The sequence below is a fragment of the Gracilinanus agilis genome, chromosome 1 (assembly GCF_016433145.1).
Source record: "Gracilinanus agilis isolate LMUSP501 chromosome 1, AgileGrace, whole genome shotgun sequence".
Taxonomy (NCBI): Eukaryota; Metazoa; Chordata; class Mammalia; order Didelphimorphia; family Didelphidae; genus Gracilinanus; species Gracilinanus agilis.
In genome coordinates this window covers 248145284-248165354 of record NC_058130.1, presented here as the reverse complement: position 1 = coordinate 248165354, position 20071 = coordinate 248145284, and the positions used below count along the sequence as shown (strand labels likewise).

Genomic DNA, 20071 nt, shown 5'->3' with positions numbered 1-20071 from the left:
ATGCTTGGAATTATTATTGATACATCAATATTAATATGTTATAGTAATATAATAACATGGCATAATATATTATACAAATATAAAACAAATATATGATATATACTATAATAAACAAATATATGAATATGCCATATTTATATATATGCATATAAAAATATATACACAATTCCTATAATATGTGAATATACTATATAATTCATATAATATTATATTTATATAATAATATTACTACATCATATAATCATATACACATATAGTATATGAATAAATATAATACATAATATAAAATATATGTAAACATATTATGTTTATATTATTTAATATATATGATATATACATTTCATATAATATATGAATATGCTATATAATTCATATAATATTATAGCATATAGTAATATAACATTGATATTGATATCAATATATTGGTAACTAAAACAATATAAGCTTATATTATATTAGCATATAATATAGTACATGCTATATATTATATAAACTTATTAATATAATAAAATAAATCAGTATTATATAATAATATAAACTCATCAGCATAATCCAAATTTCATCTTCTGCCACTTAAAAACCTCAACTTTTGATCCTTTTCAGCTCATTTGCACCTTATTATTTGTCCACCACTTCCCATTAAAATTTCTTAGAAACAGGAAGAAAGCACAAGCTAGTTTTGTTTTATCTTTTAGTATTTTCTGTTTTATTAGAGTAAAAACGCAATCTTAGAGATTTACCAATTTAACAAAAAAGGCAGGAAAACTAGAGGAAAAGCTGCATCAAGTATGAAACATTTTCTCTTTCTTTAAAACTATTGAGGAATTCAGCTTGTAGTTCAACTGAACATTTTTGACCAGCTAGCATGAAAGCCTAAAATGACCTTAATTTTTTTTCTTCTTATCACTTGCCATCCCTTTTGATCTCTCAGGCATTTGACACTGTTAACCGAATATTACTTCTTGAAACTTTCTACCCCTTTGGCTTCTGTGATGCCTTCCTCCTTCCTCCTTTCTCCTTTCTCCAAGTTCAGCATTCCTTCCATGACACCTTTTTGTTTCTTGGCACATAAATTGGTCTTCAAATGTAAAAGTCCATCAGTGTTCAGTAGATTGGTATCGATAGTTCTTGTTTTCATACTAATGGCATGCTTATTTAACTGGGGGTTGCTATCTCTAGAGAGGACCGTTAGCGCATCAAAATGAAGCTTGAGTAGTCTAGGACAACGTAATTATTCTTAGTTTACCCTATGGATCCAAGACCAACTGTGGTTATGTACTTCAAAAAGTACTAAGATATCTTTATTATTTACTAATTTCCCCAAATTCAACTTATCAAGGAATGGAAGTAATCCCATGTTGTTGAATTCTATACCAAAAGAGCACACACTGCCCAGATGGAAAGGTTTTGAGTATGGACCAGGCAACAGACTGCATTGCATGTTTTTGTCCAAGGACCAGTCTAGCTAAGTATCCTGAAGGTCACTTCAGCGTGAGTGCAGGGTGATGAATTTTTCAGTCACAGTAATTCATTAAAAAATTCATAAAACATTTTTAAATGTAAAAATTCACAAAATTAAAAAATTAAAAATTCACAAAAATACTTAAAGCAAAGTGGGGTTACAGTCTGCAGTGGTAGAGAGAGTTCCCACCCTCAGGAAATCAAATATTCTTAAAGTATTTAAATGTATTAAAGTATTAAAAAGTATTAGAATTAAGCATAAACCCTTAATGATGGCAAAGAGCTTTTAAAAATTAAGTTGACAACCTGCTTATCAAAGGTTGCACTTAATAAAATACCATTTTCCTCTCTTAAAAATTAAGTCAAGACGTGTAAACAAAGTATTATTTACTAATATGTTGCTAAACATTACCTTAACGAGAGACATTATCTAATACGATAAATATTTAAAACACAAGTCAACTATGGCACCTAGGTAGCATAGTGGATAGAGACTGGACCCTTAATTAGGAAGATTTGAGTTCAACTTTAGCCTCAGACCCTGGGCAAGTGACTTAACCCTATGTCTTGCTCATCTGAAAAATGAGGATGATAATAGCATCTACCTCCGTGAGTTGTGGTGAGGATGAGAAGCTTTTGAAGCTCTTTACCAACCTCAAAGTGCTTTATAAATGCTAGCTATTATTATCATCTTTATTTTGTGGTTTTGAAGCACTTCCCCTTTTCAAATTAAGAGACACAACAAATTAGAGACTCCTAACTAAGTTCAAACAGAAATGAGGAATTCTAGAAGGAACGGTTTGTTCTAAAAAACAGACAATGTGATGGTAGCTGAAATGGGCCCTGGCAGATACAAGGTAGAGCAGAAGGTAGGAGAATGCATTTTATACACACTGACAAGTTTTCAATTAGTTTAAACTCTACAGGAAAAGGGATTTGAATGTCACTACAGATGGTTCAATTCTACTCAATGGGCAGCAATTGGGCAAAGAGCTGACAGTCTGTTCCGGCAGTAGGGAAGAAGCCCATATAGTATTTGTATTCGAAACACTGCATAGTAATGGAGTATATACCCGCCTCCAAAGCTATTCACCATTGCAGTCACCCTCACAATTAAGGAAAACAGAGAAAGGAAGCAGGAGTGATCAAGAAAATTGGATGGAATAAGCAGCTTTCTGCCTGGGCACTTTGGGACTGGTGGGTGTATTTATAAATCTGAGATCAAATACAATTACAGGGCAGGAGACTGTGTGGAGAGATTTGGGAATATATCTGGCATATCGTAGGCTCCATATAAATGCTTCTTCCCTCTCTTCTCCCTCACCCCAATTTATTTTCTTGAAGGGCATTGGACTTTTTTCCCTCAGGCCACCAGAGGCATCATTTAATAAACTGGAAAAAGGTTATTTCTTACATGCAGGGATTCTTTTAAAAGTCTATGGACCTTTCTTTAGAATAAAGTTTAAAAATACTTAATATTAAATGTATAGAATTACAAATGAAACCAATTATATTGGAATAATTATGTAACTTTTTTCTTATCCAAGTACCCCCCCCCCTCAAAATCTATCCCTTGTGAGTCCTTGTAACCAAGATGGAGAACAATAGAGTTGGCATTTGAAACTGAGATCTGGTTTTAATTCCAAATCCAGATTTCTTGCCACTATATCATGTTGACTCTCCTTAAAAGAATGCCAAGTAGATAAAATGCCAAAAAAAAAAAGATTTTTTAAAGCAGAGATGTGACTAATTTAAAAAATCAAGGACTATTATGGAACCCTAAACTTAGAACTTGGGATACCTATATTATTTTGGGATGGAAACAAATGATTATTAAGCATGTACTATGTGCCTGGAAGTATGTTAAGCTTTTACAAATATATCTCATTTGATTGTTATGACAACCCTGTGGGATAGGTGTTATTAGCTACTTTTTCTCCATTGTATGGCTGAAGAACCTGAGAGAGAGTTTAAGTGACTTGCCTAAGGTCATACCACTGGTATCTATGGTTGGATTTGAATTTCCCCACTTCAGACCCAAGACTATCCACTATGCCATTTCTCAATTTCTCTGTAGATTTTATTTTTCAGTTTCAAGGGCTCATAGATTTGGAAGGGACTTTGAGAAGTCAGAGATTATCATTCCTTAAATTTTCCCACTGGGAAGCCTCTTGGGGTGAGGATTAGGGAGCTAAATGAAGCATGAGGAAGACATGGGTTCAAGGCCACCTCTGATACATACTTGTTATGTGATCTTGAGAGTCACTTAATTACTCTTGTCTCCCAAGGCTTTTCTACATTATTTGCTTTGGAGTCTTTTCAGTTGTGTCCAAATCTTCATGACCTCATTTGGAATTTTCTTGGCAAAGATTACTAGAGTAGTTTGCCATTTCCTTCTCCATTTCATTTTACAGATGAGGAAGCTACTGTTGAGTCATTTTAGTTGTGCCCAACTTTTTATGTTTCCATTTGGGGTTTTCCTGGTAAAGATATTGAAGTTGTTTCCCATTTCCTTCTTCGGCTCATTTTACAATGAAAACTGAGGCAAATAGGGTTAAGTGACTTGCTTAGGGTAACACAGTAAGTGTCTGAGGCTAGATTTGAACTCATGGAGAGGAGTCTTCTTGATTCTAAGCCAAGTACCCTACCCACTATACCACCTACCTGCCCCTTAAAAACGACTTTAGGAGAGGGAGTTTTCCTACCTGGAGTTGAAACCACAGATTTAGGAAAAAACCAAAAGAAAACAAAACCCAATTTCCCCAAACAAAAACATCAATATCAACCCAGATGGATAATCTGCTTATTGCATCCCTTTCCCTAATTTGCCTTTGGCGGTTGCACAGAGAGCTGTGGCCAAAGAATTCATCACTTAGCTCTCCTAATGAGCCTCACCTACTTAGCCAGGCTGGCCTTGGACAGCAGGCACAGTCTGTCTCCAGAATTGTACATGAAGCTTTTGGCAGAGTGAGAACAGATGGTTGTTCAGATAGTTCAAGTCCCCTATCATGATGACATTATACCTCGGTGCTAGGTTTGTGATCTTTCCTGAACTCCTTGTATAGTTTTCTCCAATGACAGTATTGCATCTTTTGGTAGAATCATCTTGCCATTGATGCCCAGTTATCTCCCAGTACTTCCTCGGCTGCTTGATTCTCTTTGCCTTTTAGATGATGGGGCTGGATGGGTGGGTTGGAACCGGATTGTACTTGAATGTCAGGTGGGGGTTTTTGTGCTTTAATCAGTAGGCAATGTACAGTAATTGAAGAATTTTTAGTAAAAGAGTGACCTAATCATTAAGAAGATTACTTGGCAGTGCTATGGAAAATAGCTAGATCAAAGAGGGATTAGAGCAAAGATAAGAAGACCAATTAACAGACGTTTTAATAATAGTTTTGCCCTGTGAAGAGATGGACTTGGAGGTAAGGTAGTTGTTACAAGATTGATGGAGAGGACATTATAAGTAATAAAACATAGAAGAAGGAATAATGGATTGGTAATTTTGGACGTATAGGATTAAGAAAGAGAGAATAATAATAATAATAATAAGAATAAGAATTAGCATTTATATAGTGCCTACTATGTGTATAACAAAATCATATCCACCAGTACTTAAAGAAATTAATTCATACTCTTCATTGGAAGGTCAGATACTGAAGCTTAATATATTGGCCACATAACAAGAAGGCAGGACTCATTAAGAAAGATAGAATGAAGGCAAAAGGAAAAAGTGATGGCATAGGATGAGATGGATGGATAATATCATGGAAGCAGTGTACATAAACTTTGACAGTCTTTGGGTGATAATGGAAGATAGAAGGACCTGGCCTGGTCCATGAGGTCACAAAGAGTGGGACATAACCGAATGACTCAATAACAATGACAACTATGTGCCAGGCTCTCTGCTAAGCCCTTTCCAAATATCTTATTTAATCTGGGGAGCTATTATTACCCCTATCTTACAGATGAAGAAGTTGAGGCAGATGGAGATTAAGTGACTTGCCCAAAGTCATAGTAAATAGTAACGGTCTGAGGGCTTCCTGATTCCAGGCATAAATAAAGGTGATTCCATGGTTGTGAGTTAGGGCACTAAGAAGATAGTGACACTATTAACAAAACAGAAGGAGAAGAATTAGGAGTAAAGATGATAATTTCAGTTTTGTAAATGTTAAGTTGGAGATGTCACATCTAGGTGGGGAAATCCAGTAGAGAGTTGGAAGTCCAAGTCTAGGGTGAAGATCCAGATATAAGAGTCATGAATATTTTGTTGTTGAGTCATTTTAGTGGTGTTCGACATTTTGTGAATCTATTTGGGGTTTTCTTGGTAAAGATATTGAGGTGGTTTACCATTTCTTCCTTCAGCCCATTTTACAATGAAGAAACTGAGGCAAACAGGGTTAAATAACTTACCCAGGGTCACATAGCTATTAAATATCTGAGAACAGATTTGAACTGAGATCTTCCTGACTCTGAGTCCAATGTTTTATCCTTTGTACCATTTCACTTCCCTAGTCATATATATATAATGGGAGCTATGGAAGTGGATAAGATTATGGGAGAGGATGTTGAGAGAGATGAAGACTGAAATGATTATTTTTGGAATATCTATATTTAAGGGACAGGAAGGGAAGGCAAGAAACTGAAAAGGAATTTTAAGAGGTAGGAGAGAACTGAAGGAAAGAGAGAAGTGAGAGAGAGAAGAGAGTTAAAGACAGAGAGGAGATAGAGAGAGGGAGAGAGAGAAAAACAGAGAGACGGACGGGGGAGAGAGGGAGGGGAGGAGAGAGAGAGAAAGAGAGAGTAGTTCTACAGAAATTTAGAATGTGTTCATGTGCATGTGGGTGGATATGTGTGTGTGTGTGTGTTGGAGCGGTGGTGGTCAGTATTGGCAAATGCCACAGAGAGGTCAAGCAATATAGTTCATACTACTTCCTAGGTCCCTTTTGTAGTATACTTATCTTCCTCAATTTGGGTTGAGAGCACAGTTGTTTTTACATGCGCACACACACACACACACATACATACATATGTATATAGTGTATAGAAAATATATCCACTAAGAAGGCCTGCAAAATAGGGAATAGCCAGAATAGAGTTGACTGGTAAGGAAGATGCTAATTTTACTTTCTTTATTACTATATATATATATATATATATTTTCAATTATCAAGCATTTGTTTTTTTCCCTCCCAATTATTTTTCCCAACCAGTGAAAATAAGAAAGAAAAAAAAGAAAGAGAAATAAAAGGGAAGAAATAAATGCAGAATTTGTATCATAGCCTTAGGGGAAGTTAGGTAGCTCAGTGGATTGAGAGCCAGACCAAGACATGGGAGATCCTAGATTCAAATTTGACCTCAGGCCCTTCCCAGCAGTGTGACCCTGGGCAAATCATTTAACCCCCATTGCCTAGCCCTTATTGCTCTTCATTCTTGGAAACAATATTTAGTATTGATTCTAATACTGAAGGTAAGGGTTTAAAAAATAAAGTCTGCCTAAGGTCATCATCTTCCTCAAATCCCTTAAGTTCCTGAGGGTCAGATTGGCAAGGTCTGAAGAATAGTCATTAGTCATAAAAATGTTTTACATTGTTTTGATTCTAATTGCCCTGCAGTAATTTTCATTAACTGGTGCCCAAATCCCCCTCCAGAGTTCCACTGTAGAAATGGGGCAATAGAGGCAGGTGAGCACATCATCTTGGAAATGGCTCTTAATCAAAATAAGACTCTTTAGTTCTTAATCATTTCGTAAGTCACCAAGTCAAACCACCATGTATCTAAGAGGAATCTAAAGCAGAAGTTATAAGAATGAACTTATAAATGCAAAGAAAACAGCTCTTGTGGAAGCAGTGTGGTGAGTCATTAAGAGTGCTGGACTTATACCCAAGGGTATTAATTCAAATCCTGCCTCATTTGGTATGATCCCAAGTCACTTAACCTTTGTCTCAGTTTCCTCATCTTCAAAATAGAAATAATAATGACAACGACTTCCCACAGTTTCAGGTTAAAATATTTTTAAAGTACTTTACAAACCTTAAAATGCTATATAAACATTAGTTATTATTATTGTTAATTTCAAAAACATTCAAATATTTGTACTTCTACTTATCAGATCCTGATGGTTAAGTTCTGGCTTTAAAAGATATATTTGTTAATGGATTTGGATGGATTTCATACTTTCATGCTATAACTTGGATTTATTAGACAATTTACAAACTGTCTTATTCTTCAGCGTTGCTCCCCACACTAGCCTCTTGAGAGTAGGGATTGTCTTTTCTTTATATTTGTATTCTGAGGACCTAGCATAGTGCCTGGCACAAAGTAGGCAAGAACTCATTAAATATTTGCTGATTGTTTGGCAAATTAAAGGAAAAAACCAAGCAAACCTCTCATGATTGGATAAATAGTGAAACAAAATTGTCATTATAATAACTTAAGTGGTCAAAAAGCATTCTATCTTATGAAACTTTAATCTACCTGGAACTGTTCCATGGGACCAATCTTGGTTTTATCCCAAAGCAGCTCTTTTGCTATGAATCCATGGATTTGTCAAGGAGCTCAGTGTGTGGATAAGATCAGACCCAGCACAGATATAAAAAGTTGAGCTTCACCTTCACAGATGTCACCTTTATTTAGAGTGGCTGGAGATTTTTTGCTCACTCATTTATTAGAGGCAGATCATTCTTTTACTGCATCTCCTTCCTTAAGGGACTTTAGCTTCTATTACAGACCACACTATCATTCTGTCTAATTTTTGATGGGGATATTATCTATCTTACTGTGAGCTTAGAGGCAGAAGGGATATATACACAGTGACACTTCCTATATTTTTTAATTTGGGAAGTCAGGGAGGATTTGAGGTCAGAGTGAAAGGCAGAAGAGGGTGGAGGGTATTTTCTGGGTTGGCCAGAGTACTAATATATTTGATGTGAGGAAAGAATGGCAAGGAATTAGAATAGGATAGAAAAATCAATAGGGGGAAAAATAAAGAGAGAGAGATGACTACCTTATTTCCCTTTTCATATTGTCAATCTAGGTGAAATGGTTTTCTTGCTCTTCTTCACATAGGACTCCCCATGTTTCATCTCTGAACTTTTGTACTGGCTGTCCCTTGTGCATGGCTTGTGCTCTCTCCTCATACCTGCCTCTTAGAATTTCTAGTTTTCTCTAAAATCTTCCTTAACCTAAAGACTTTCATGATTTTTATGCCTTTTCTCTCTCTCGCCCTCCTAGCTGCTAAGGCTCTCAAATTGCCTTTTATTTGTTTTGTGTATAGTTTGCATAAACTACAAAAAGAAGTTAAGGAATATGGTATTTTTTTCTGATAGACAGTAAGCTCCTTGAGGTCAGGCACTATTTATTTCACTGGTGCCTTTGTATCCCAGAGGCTAGGTCAGTGATGGTGAACTTATGGTGCATGTGTCAAAGATGGCATGTAGAGGGCTCTCTGTGGGCATGCACGCCACCCCCTGCCAGAGTTCATTACTAGAAAGGCAGAGGGACTCAGGCAGAATTGCTCCCTTCCCCCTTTCCACTGTGCCAGATGACATTTTTTCACATCCCCCGCCTCTCTGCCCAGCAACTCAATGGGAACTCACAGGGAGTAAAGTGGGCAGCTCACAGGCAACAGAGCTGGAGGGGAGTGGAGTGCTTGGACCACTCCCTTCCCCCTCTTTACCCTTGCTGAGGACATTCTTCACTTCACCCCTCTATCCAGCAGCCCAATGGGAGCTCGTCTTCCCTCCCCTGTGTGTAGTAAGGTGGGGTGGGCCATACCTGGCACCTGGTGGAGGTTGGGGCATGGCACGTGGTCTCTAAAAGGTTTTCTATCACTGGTCTAGCCCAGTGCCCATCACATAGCAGATGTATATGCTTGTTGGATTGAATGAAATGGCAGCCAGGATATGGGAGAAATGTCTTTATTTATTAGTTCCTTGGTGTGTGTGTGTGTGTATGTGTGTGTGTGTGTGTGTGTGTGTTTATTCTAACATGATCTTTTTTTCAAAGAGCACTTTGAAAAAAATACTATTCCTCTGACCTCCCTTACAAAAAATCCCAAATACTATGTCCTTTAATAATTCATTTTAAAGTTCTTTCTCTCCACCTTATACCAAGATTCCACTTTGAAAAACACTGTCAAGAAATTGTGCCTTTATACCAACTAATCCCTTTTCTTCTTGGAAATAGAAAATCAGCACCAAAATAACCCCTGTATCCTTCTTAGCAATAAGCAGGGAGCTGTTAGTCCCTGGTGCTGAAGCAGGTTCTTTCCCTTGAAATGAATTCTTCCAAAGCTCTGAAATGCTCAATTCAAAAATATCAGTGATGCCTTTCAAAGAAAGGTCATTTGCTCTGAGGGACGCACCTTTTGACTGTATTTCCAATCTAGTAGGATCAGATTGGCAGACACTTTGTCTCATAGGAAAGATTCTGACAGATAAGAACCAACTCTCCTTTTTGAAGCATGTGCTTAACCCAAACAGGAACTATATATATATATATATATATATATATATATATATATATATATATAAAACATATTCCTCTCCCCACTTACCTACACACACAATAACATTTCTCTGGCAGTGTTTATGAGGGAGACTGAGTTTATAATGCTTTTGGAGCTGGGTAAAAATTCAAATGAATTTCATGGATTTCAAATGAAGACATTCAGTATGCAAAAGTCTCTGGTCTACCTCAAGTCAACCCTAGGTTGCCTGCACTAGGGTTTCCTTGTGTCCCTTCTTAAGCAAATGGAAACATGAGCAGGGAGAGAAGAATTACCTCTGAAATATTGATCCTGGAGACAAGCAGGAAAAGCTGGTGCTTGCTTATACACAGACAAAATAAGACCTGGCTAGGCATATTCGAGACAGGGTGGGGAAAGTTTTTATGATACAGGAAGTCTCTATTTTTAATCACTAATTTTACTGCTCTGTTTGTTCAATGATACTTAATAAGGAATAGAAAGAGGGCTGGTTTTGGAGTAAGTGAACCTGAGGTGTTACCTTTTTTAAACCCTTACCTTCTGCCTTAGGTGAGATACTAAGTATTGGTTCCAAGAGAGAGAAGAATTAGAAGGGCTAGGCAATTGATGAATTGTTAAATGACCAGACTGCAAAGTGTTTGAGGTCACATTTGAACTCAGGACCTCCAGGCTCCATGCCTAAAACCAGAGTTTTAACCCTTTTTTATGTACCATGTGACCTTGGATAAGTCATTTAACTTTTATAGATCTTTGCTGTCATTTGTAAAATGAAGGGGATAGAGAAGATAATCTGATTGAATTCCCAAGTCTAAATCTATTATGCTATCTCTAGGATCCTTTAGAACTCTAATGTATGATCCTATAACACACATGGATCAGAAAAGCATAAATTATTTAAGTGCTAGACAGGAAAAAAAGAGAAGCAGTATAAGAAAGATAATGCAAGGACTAAGAATTAACAATAGTCCCTCAGAATAAAATACTTGGATTTAAAGAGAAAGAATCATCAGTTATATTGGACCAGCCACAGTAAAGAAGAATGATTACCAAATTCATTTTTAAGGTAATTGGGGCTTGTATTGCCAGTTCTCCTTCCTTTGACCTGGTTTTCAGTTTGATTAGTGCCATTATGACATGACAATGGGTTTGAATATTACAAGCGAGGGAGCAGACCCATTTTACTGAAGGCATAGGGTTTCACTTAAGATAATAAAAGATCACTGGTAACAACAGAAGTATGGACGTGCTGCCCCAAATCTTTGGAAATATGTCGTTTTTTTGTTTTGCTTTGTGGTTTGGTTATCAGAAACAAGGGAAAGAAGTCTTTAGAGTTCTGAGAGAGTGCAGCAGAATGCAGGGTTGTCTTTTGAATAAGAGAGACTTGGGTTCAGATCCTCCTTTGGACAATTACTAGCCATGTAACCATGGGCAAATCATTTGCTGCTTTTATTCCTTCATGCGTGCTTCTGAACAATGGTTCCACTGAGTTTCCAGGATTTTTTAACATGAGTGGCAATCTAGGCACACTATCACCTTCCTCTGTTTATCAAGCTGACTTTATAAATCCAAGTATAATACTTCACATTTATCACTATTAAGTTTTTATCTTATTCCGTTCTGCCTGAAAGGGTTAGCAAACTGTGGCCCAAGAGTCAGATCTAGCCCTGTATCCTTTGGCCCAAAATTAAGGTTGCTTTTTCCATTTTTGAATTTAAAATTACAAAGTTTGGCCAACTCCTTAAGATTTAGCCTGATGAACTGTTTGGAATTTTGACTCTTTCATCTGAAGTAAGATTCTATTCCTCTTAGTTTCATGGAGACAGAATGGCACATTGGAAACAAAATATTGAGAGGGCATGAGTTTGAATTCTGGCTTTGTGGCTGCAGGGTCATGATGTTGAATAAGTCACTTTCCTTTTTTAGGTCAGTTCTTCAATATAAAGGGTGGCCCCTTTAAAAGATTGCCTGCCCTTTGATCTAGTCATAGAACTTCTGGGCTCATACCACAAAGAGATAATAAAGAAAAAGACTTGTATAAAAATATTCATAGCCGCGCTTAGGTTTTTATCCAAGCAGTTGATAAAAAACTTTAAATAGAATAGGAGGGTAAAGGGAAGATCTTTAGGGTATTCCTTTTAAGGTGATAATAAATTATTAATGACTTATCTTTAGCATTAGCTTGAGTCAACCAACCAACTTCCACCAGTATATGATCCTTTAGGTCACAGCATTTCCACAAGGAGAGCATGAGAGACATTAAATGTTTTGCTGAAATCTAAGCAAGCTATACCTTTGGTATTTCCCTGATGTACCCATCTTTGGAAAACTACAGAGGTCCTTTGGGAGAAGTTTACTCAGTGGAAGAAGGTTTCTGGTTTCTTCCCTTCCTCCCCACAAGAGTTCTGTTCATTTTTTCTCCTTACTTAATATTGTGATTGCATGATTGCAAACTAGGTTGTTATAGGTGATGGTGTCATGGAGTCATTTTTCCAGATTTTCTGAGTGAGGTCTCCAAGCAACAGGAATGAGAATTCCTCCCAAAGGTACCTTCTCTTTAGCTTATGATTTTAGTCTGACTTCCTTTAAATCCCAAATAAAATGGCATCTTTTACAGGAAGCCTTCTTTAACCCCTCTTAATTCCAGTGCCTTCCCTCTGAAATCATCTGTTATTTATCCCATGAAAAGCCTGCTTTGCATATATTTGCTTGCTGTTGTCTTCCCCATTATATTGTAATCTCCTTGAGGACAGAAACTATCTTTTGCCTCTTTTTGCATCTCTAGTGCTTAACACAGTGCCTGGCAGATAGTTGGTGCTTCATAAATATGATATTGTTTCAGTTGTGCCTGAATCTTCACAATCCTTTTGGGTTTTATTTTTGGCAAAGATACTGGAGTGTTTTGCCATTCCTCCTCTAGCTCATTTTAGATATGAGGAAACAGAGGCAAACAGGATTAAGTGATTTATGAATGTCCAAGGCCAGATTNTCCTTCCTTCCTTCCTTCCTTCCTTCCTTCCTTTCTTCCTTCCTTCCTTCCTTCCTTCCTTCTTTCCTTCCTTCCTTCCTTCCTTCTTCCTTGTTTTCTTTGTTCCTTTGTTCCCTTATTTTCTGTCTTAGAACTAACACTAAGGATCATTTCTAAGGCTGAAGAGCAATAAAGACTAGACAATTGGGATTAAGTGACTTGCCCAGGGTCACAAAGATAGGAAGTGTCTTGGGCTACATTTGAACCATGAACTTCCCATCTCTAGTCTCTGTTCACTGCCCCTATACTCCATCTTGATAGCCTCATCAGCTCCAAAGGATTTAACTGTCTAGATGGCACTCATATATGGGTATAGGTACATATATATGTACATGTGTGTCTGTTGGTAGAGGGCTTTTTAAGATTGGCAGGATTGGAGGGGAAAAGATAATTAGTTCTCTTTTTCATATGCTGAGTTTGAGATGTTTTGGGGACTTCCAGCATGAAATGTCAAATAGACTCAGGGCAAGCCCTTTGGGGTGGAGAAAAATACATCAACAACTCATTTTAAAAACATACACAGAAGAAAGTAGAAGGAAGTTCAGAAGGAGACAGACATTTATAGCAGTTTTATCCTTAGATTTAATATATACTTTAAAAAAAGCTATAGAAAAGAAAGTCACAACTTCACATATATAATTCTCTTCTGTTCTTTTTATACTGAAAGGTTTTTGATTTCTGATATGTAGTAAATTCATAATAAAAGTGATAATTAAAAAGTATACCCAATATTTATAACAATGTAAGATGAAAATAGGGGCAAGTAGGTGGCACAGTGGACAAGAGTGCTGGGATGGAATCAGGAAGATTCATCTTCCTAATTGCAAATTTGGCCTGATATTTGTTAGCTGTGTAACCCTGAACAAGTCACTTTATCCTGTTTGCCTCAGTTTATTCATCTGGAAAATGAGCTGGAGAATGAAATGGCAAACTACCTCAGTATCTTTGCCAAAAACCCCCCAAATGGGGTCACAAAGAGTTGGTCATGACTAAAAAATGACACAACAAAAAAGATGGAAAGAATAAGAAAAAGGACACCGAATTCCATGTAATCACAATGACCAAATTTGGCTCTAAAGGAAATCTGGGAAAATACACTTCCTTTATTGCAAGGCCTGGTAACACTCAGTCACAAAATACTATATATATACTGGTCAGCCTTGGTTGATATGACTTTGATGAACTGCTTTTCTTTCCTTCCTTCTAATCTTTGTTACAAAGGGTGGTTCCCCATGTTGAGGATAATGGCAGGATAGAGAGAATGGGGGAAGAGTATTTTACCTACATTTAATATAGTATAAAAATAAAAGGCATTAATTTTTTGAAGAAGGAAAAAAATAAGAAGGAAACTATTATATTGTAAGAGACTTCTCTAGGCACTAGAATTTGAAATGTTTATGGGACATCCAGATGGAAGAGAATCAGGCAGATTTGATGGGAGTCTGGAGTTTGGCAGAGAAATCAGAACTGGAATTGGAATTCATCAATGTAGAGATAGATAATAATTGAACCCAAGAGAGCTGATGAGATCACCAAGGGAGACAATTTCTTCTTTAGGATGCTGCTATTTTTGGGATGTGACTCATTTAAATGAATAGATACTGAATAGAAGGAAAGGTTTTTAAGTGGCTTTTTAACCCTTAAATCTCTATAGTTGTTTGCATATACTTTCTCCTCACTCATCCTTTTCCTCTTCACATAAAAATCTACATAAGTGAGATTTTGTTTCCCACCAAAACACTTCAAAACCTTTGCAGCCAAAGTCTTAGAAATCATGTGTTATCCTGGAAATCATGTACTATCACAGTTGGGAAACAAACAAACAAAAAACAGATATTGAACTAGAAGTTGAGACTTTTGGATTCTAGTCCTAGTTTTGTCACCAAGTAACTTTTGTCAAACTGAGATATTAGTTTCTATATCTGTAAAATGAAGGTCTTTATGATCTCTAAGGTCCCAATCATTTTATGGCTCTGCCCTGTTGGTTCATGGTATATTATAGGATGGAAATTTGGCATTAAAGAGATTAAGAGAAGGAAGAATGGCCATTACATGATGTGTTAATAAGAAATAGAGTTGATAAGAACAGAGTTTCTGATATGTTTGGATTCAGACTGAATTATCAATATTCATATATGATTGTATGAAATTACTTCAGAAACACCAGATTCTGGTCAGCTAGGTGACACACTGGATTTGGAGTTGGGAAGACCTAAGTTCAAATCTGGCCCTAGACATTTACTAGTTGTAAGACTCTAGGCTAGTCACTTAACCTTCTTTGTCTTAATCCACTGGGAAAGGAAATGGCAAACCACTCCAATACCTTTGTTGAGAAATCCCCAAATGGGGTCATGAAGAATCAGGAAGAGTTGGACATGACTGAAGGGAACAACAAGTTGAACTGAACACCACTTTTATTATCCTCCTTCAAAGAAATATATTAAAATGGTTTGATCTAAACAGGACATTTTTGTGAGTTTTCTCTCACTTAGTGCACTATAAATTCACTAACCCATCACACATTGAATATGATTTTAAATATTCTTTCTTTTTTCCACATTTATTATTCAAATGTCTTTTTAGATTGCATTCTGGCCTGCATCATTCCTAGAAATACTATAAGACCAGAGGCTATTCCTATGCAAGTCATTCTATCATTCTATATGGCATCAAACTTGACATATGGGAAAAAAGTCAGTATTTTTTTGTCAAATAGTTATACTTAGTAATGCACATTGTTTTCAAGTGTCCCACAAATAAGACATATTGTATACATAATGTATATTGTCCTACAAATAAGACAGATTGGGTACCTATGAATAGTTAAACTAATGATTGTTCTAGCTCAATTTTCAGTTTTTGACCACAAAGAGATGTTTGTTGAAAAATTTTGTTGTTACCACTTCGAACAATTTTCAGACATAAAGGATATTTCTTGAATATTCAGAACTTCCCTTTAATAATGAGCTATGAAGTTATCACCATGAATCTGTTAATATTTTTGGTTCAAAAAAGTCCGTTAGATAAAGGCAATTATTTTTGGACCAAACCTGTTATTTCACTGATATAAGGAACTCCTGTTTTGTTACTGTAGATTGGCACTGAAACTTGCCCAAAGATATTATGCCAATATGCATATATGTATGAATGCATTGTAAGTACTACATTATATATTCATATGATACATGTATTTTATATATGTATAATTGTGTCATCTACGTGGCACTATGATATATATGTGTGTGTATACATATACACACACATATATATGTCAGAGGGAGGAAGGCAAGAAGAAAGGAAAGAAAGTATATTAAATGACTACTACTATGTGCCAGGCACTGTGTTAAATACTTTAAAAATATTATCTCATGTGATCCTCACAGCAAACCAGGGAGATTGATTAAAGGAAGGACCCTAGCCTAGGTCTTCTTGACTCCAGGACTGTCTCTTTATCCATTGTCACAATGTATATATAGGGTGTGGAAAAATCCCTTTTGTTTTTTCATACTTTGTTAGTAAATGATACTATTATTTAGCACTTAGATGACAAAATGGAAAGGACACTGGACCTGGAGCCAGGAAGAACAGAGGTTAAATCTAGCCTCAGACACTTACTAATTGTGTGATCCTGGGTAAGTCACTTAATCCTTGTTTGCTTCAGGTTCCTCATCTATCAATGAACTGGAGAAGGAAATGGTAAACTACTTCAGAGTCTTTGAAAAGAAAATACCACATGGGGTCAGGGAGAGTTGGATAGGACTGAACAACAGCAATTAGTTTCTATTTGAGTTTGACACTTCTGTTTTAGGTAATATCTCTAGAAAATTTTGAAGGAGATGCCAACATTCATTGGCATGGGGAGTTTTCTCACCCAGGATCTTCTGATACCCGTAAAATCATAGGCACAGTCTTTATCCTCACCTAAATAAATGGTACACTCTTTGATAATGGGCATCATGCTTTAGAATTCTTTTAATCTTTCACTGTGTCTAATATATAAAAGGAACTCATTACATATTTCATTGTTTTTACATACTATAGAAATAAAATGTGGTTATGACTTTCATCACATCCTCTATTTAATTTCCAAATAATACATAGATGGTAAAATTATTGGGATTTTCCTGTTTTCTAGAATAGGACAACTGATAGGCAACACAACTACCAGAAACCCATCTTCATCAAATCTATTCACTGTAAAGTATAGTTCTTCCACTAATCTGGAACCAAAGGACTGTATGCATATAGCATGGAAAGGATTCACATTTGTCTTTTTATCTACATGTAAGCATTGTCTAATATGAAGGGCAATGGTATATAGCCCTTGATGTCAGGTCTAGTGGTATCAAACTAAAATAAACTGATCCTTTCTATTGCCTGTTGACATAGAAAACCACAAATTAACACCATCTAGGTTGCATTGTATTTTTATTCATTTTGTTAAACATTTCCTAATTATATTTTAATGTAGTTAGAGCTCTACTCAGGAAGCATTTGGGATTTCATGATTTTCATGCTTCTATATCCCTGAGATTGGCTCAGTGGCTAGAGTTCTGGGCCTGGATTCAGAAATATTTGAGTTCAAGTCAAGCCTCAGGTATTTAGTAGATATGTGACCCCAGACAAGATGCTTAACCTTTCTTTGCTTTGGAGGTAGCTAGGTGGATCAGTAGAAGGAATACTGGGTCTGCAGTCAGGAGGACCTGAGTTCAAATCCAGCCTCGGATACTCAATGGCTGTGTGACCCTGTGGTGTAAATCACTTTATCTCTGTTTGCCTTAATCTACTGGAGAAGAACATGATAAACCTCAGTATCTTTCTCAAGAAAATCCTATGGCCAATATTAGCATGCTATGTCCTGTGGGGTCATGAAATGCCAGGAATGACTGAATGACAACAAGCCTTTGGCCACCAATGTAATAATCCGACTGTGACATGGGGCTGCTGGAGGATCCAAGTCAGAATATTACTGTAGGGTTAAGAAAGCCAAGGCAGGAGGTCATTCATGCCATTAGAGACTACAGATTAATTAAGTCTTTGGAACATCAGAATCAGCTGTAGTGAATGCTTCTCTTCTCCTTCAACTATTTGTAAAATGAGGGGAATTATTTCTAATTAAGCACTTGATATTTATGCTATTCTCTATAACGGATTCTGCCTAATCATCATCAAATAACTGATTAAATTAAGCATACATATGCATTTCTCTGTGGATCTGAGGCTTAAAAGGCTGGCACAAAAAGATCAACCACATCATATTAAAGCACAAAGTAATATCATTTATGTACTTTATTTAGACTTTTATTTCACAGCTCAGTAATTCCACTTTTCTCCATGTGTGACAAAACTGTCATAGCCAAGTCGTAACCATTTCATTGCTTTCCTATGGCAAATTTTACTCAGATTCTGTTTTTCTTACTTGGATCCTTCTCTTCCCCATGTATAAGATGTATCCTTCTTTAAGAAAAGCCAGTAGGCAAAAAAGAGGTAGCAATAGTATACTGGAAAGAGAGACCACCTTTGAAGATAGGAGGAACTGAATTCAAGTCCTGACTGGTGTTTACTGGCTGAGTGACCTTAGGCAAGTCCCTTAACTAGTCAATGTCCTAGTCGCCTCTCTAGGACCAAAAGTTACAGACCACATATTGCTCAAAATTGGTAATTTTTTATAACAATAAAATTACAGTTTAATCTCCAATACAAAGGGGCATCTAGGTGGCACAGTAGATAGAGTACCAGATCTGGCGTAAGGAAGACTCATCTTTCCGAGTTCAATTTTGGCCTCAGATATTTACTAACTGTATGACCCTGGGCAAGTCACTTAAACCCGTTTCCTCAATTTCCTCATCTGTCAAATGAAATAGAGAAGGAAATGACAATCCACTCCAGTATCTTTGGCAAGAAAACTCCAAATGAGATCTCAAAGAGTCAGATACAACTGAAAGGATGAAACAACAACAACTCTCATACAAAAAAAGGTAAATGAAGGTGACTGTTTAAATGATGAAATGTTTCTTTAGTTTAAAAAAGAGATTTTCTATAGGGGATTCTTCCAAATGGTGAGATCAATTCTCACATATACATAGTGTATATACATATTTGATCAATTCTTGTGTGCGCACGTATGTATGTAAGTGTGTGTGTATGTGTGTGTACGTGTAGTGTAGCCACACATCACTTTTTAGGAAAAGATTTCTTTGGGAAAAGTATATATTTGTTTATAACCTTAAAATGCTCACTCAATAGAATCTAATCTGTGTATAGTTTTGCTGACATTTTAGCTTATAATGACACAGAATATTTTATTCTACTATTTTTAATACATTTGATCACTAAACACAATGCAAAGTAACTCAGTTTATTTGCTTTGACATATAAAAACATGCTATAAAACACTTGCACAAATGGAGGAAGTAGATTAAGGCTATCCAAAAATAAATCAGAAATCTTTCATGGATATAATTGTGTTGGGAATTTAAAAAAACTTGTTTATTTATTTATTTATTTTAAAGTATTTTTCCAGGGTTACTTGATTTATGTTCTCTTCTCTTCCCTCTTCCTTCCCTCATCCTGGAGCTGACAAGCAATTCCACTGGGTTATACATGGAAACACAGAATTTTAGAGGGGAAAACAACCTTAGAAATAGCATCCAGTTTAGCCTCCTTTAGCTAGATTTATATCTAGCTTAGTTCTTGAAAATTCAAACTCTCTGACACCTTCTTCTGGGTGAAGTTTCTGGGAGGACAAACTTTGAATTCCTTTGAGGAAGATCATCTCTTTATCTGAAGCGTAGACTTAGAGTAAGCTTTATTTTGGAGTGGACTAAGAAAACAGGATAGGGAAACCAGAAGGCTTCCTAGCTCCTTCTGAGGCAGGAATTTATAGAGTGACTTGATTTATTTCATTTGTGAAAAATTCCCATACTGAAATATAAATGTTAAAGCACTTTTCATGGCTCAATTATTTTAAAATGATCTGTTATAAGTATTATCTTTCCCTAATTGCACACAATTGACTGTACTTCCAAACAGCCCAGTGCATCTAAATATTTTGCCTTTTATCATAATCACGAATGAGATATTTAGGATCTTGTTTTATT

General features: G+C 36.2%; 1 protein-coding gene across 1 annotated transcript in view; it reads right to left on the bottom strand.

Moving 5' to 3' along the window:
* SLC24A2 (solute carrier family 24 member 2) overlaps positions 1-20071 on the bottom strand; it is a 328495-nt gene that overhangs the window by 174302 nt on the left and 134122 nt on the right. Inside the window, exon 3 of the mRNA XM_044660717.1 lies at positions 17608-17628. Within this exon, the coding sequence (XP_044516652.1) occupies positions 17608-17628 (21 nt within the window). The remainder of the gene's footprint in view (positions 1-17607; positions 17629-20071) is intronic.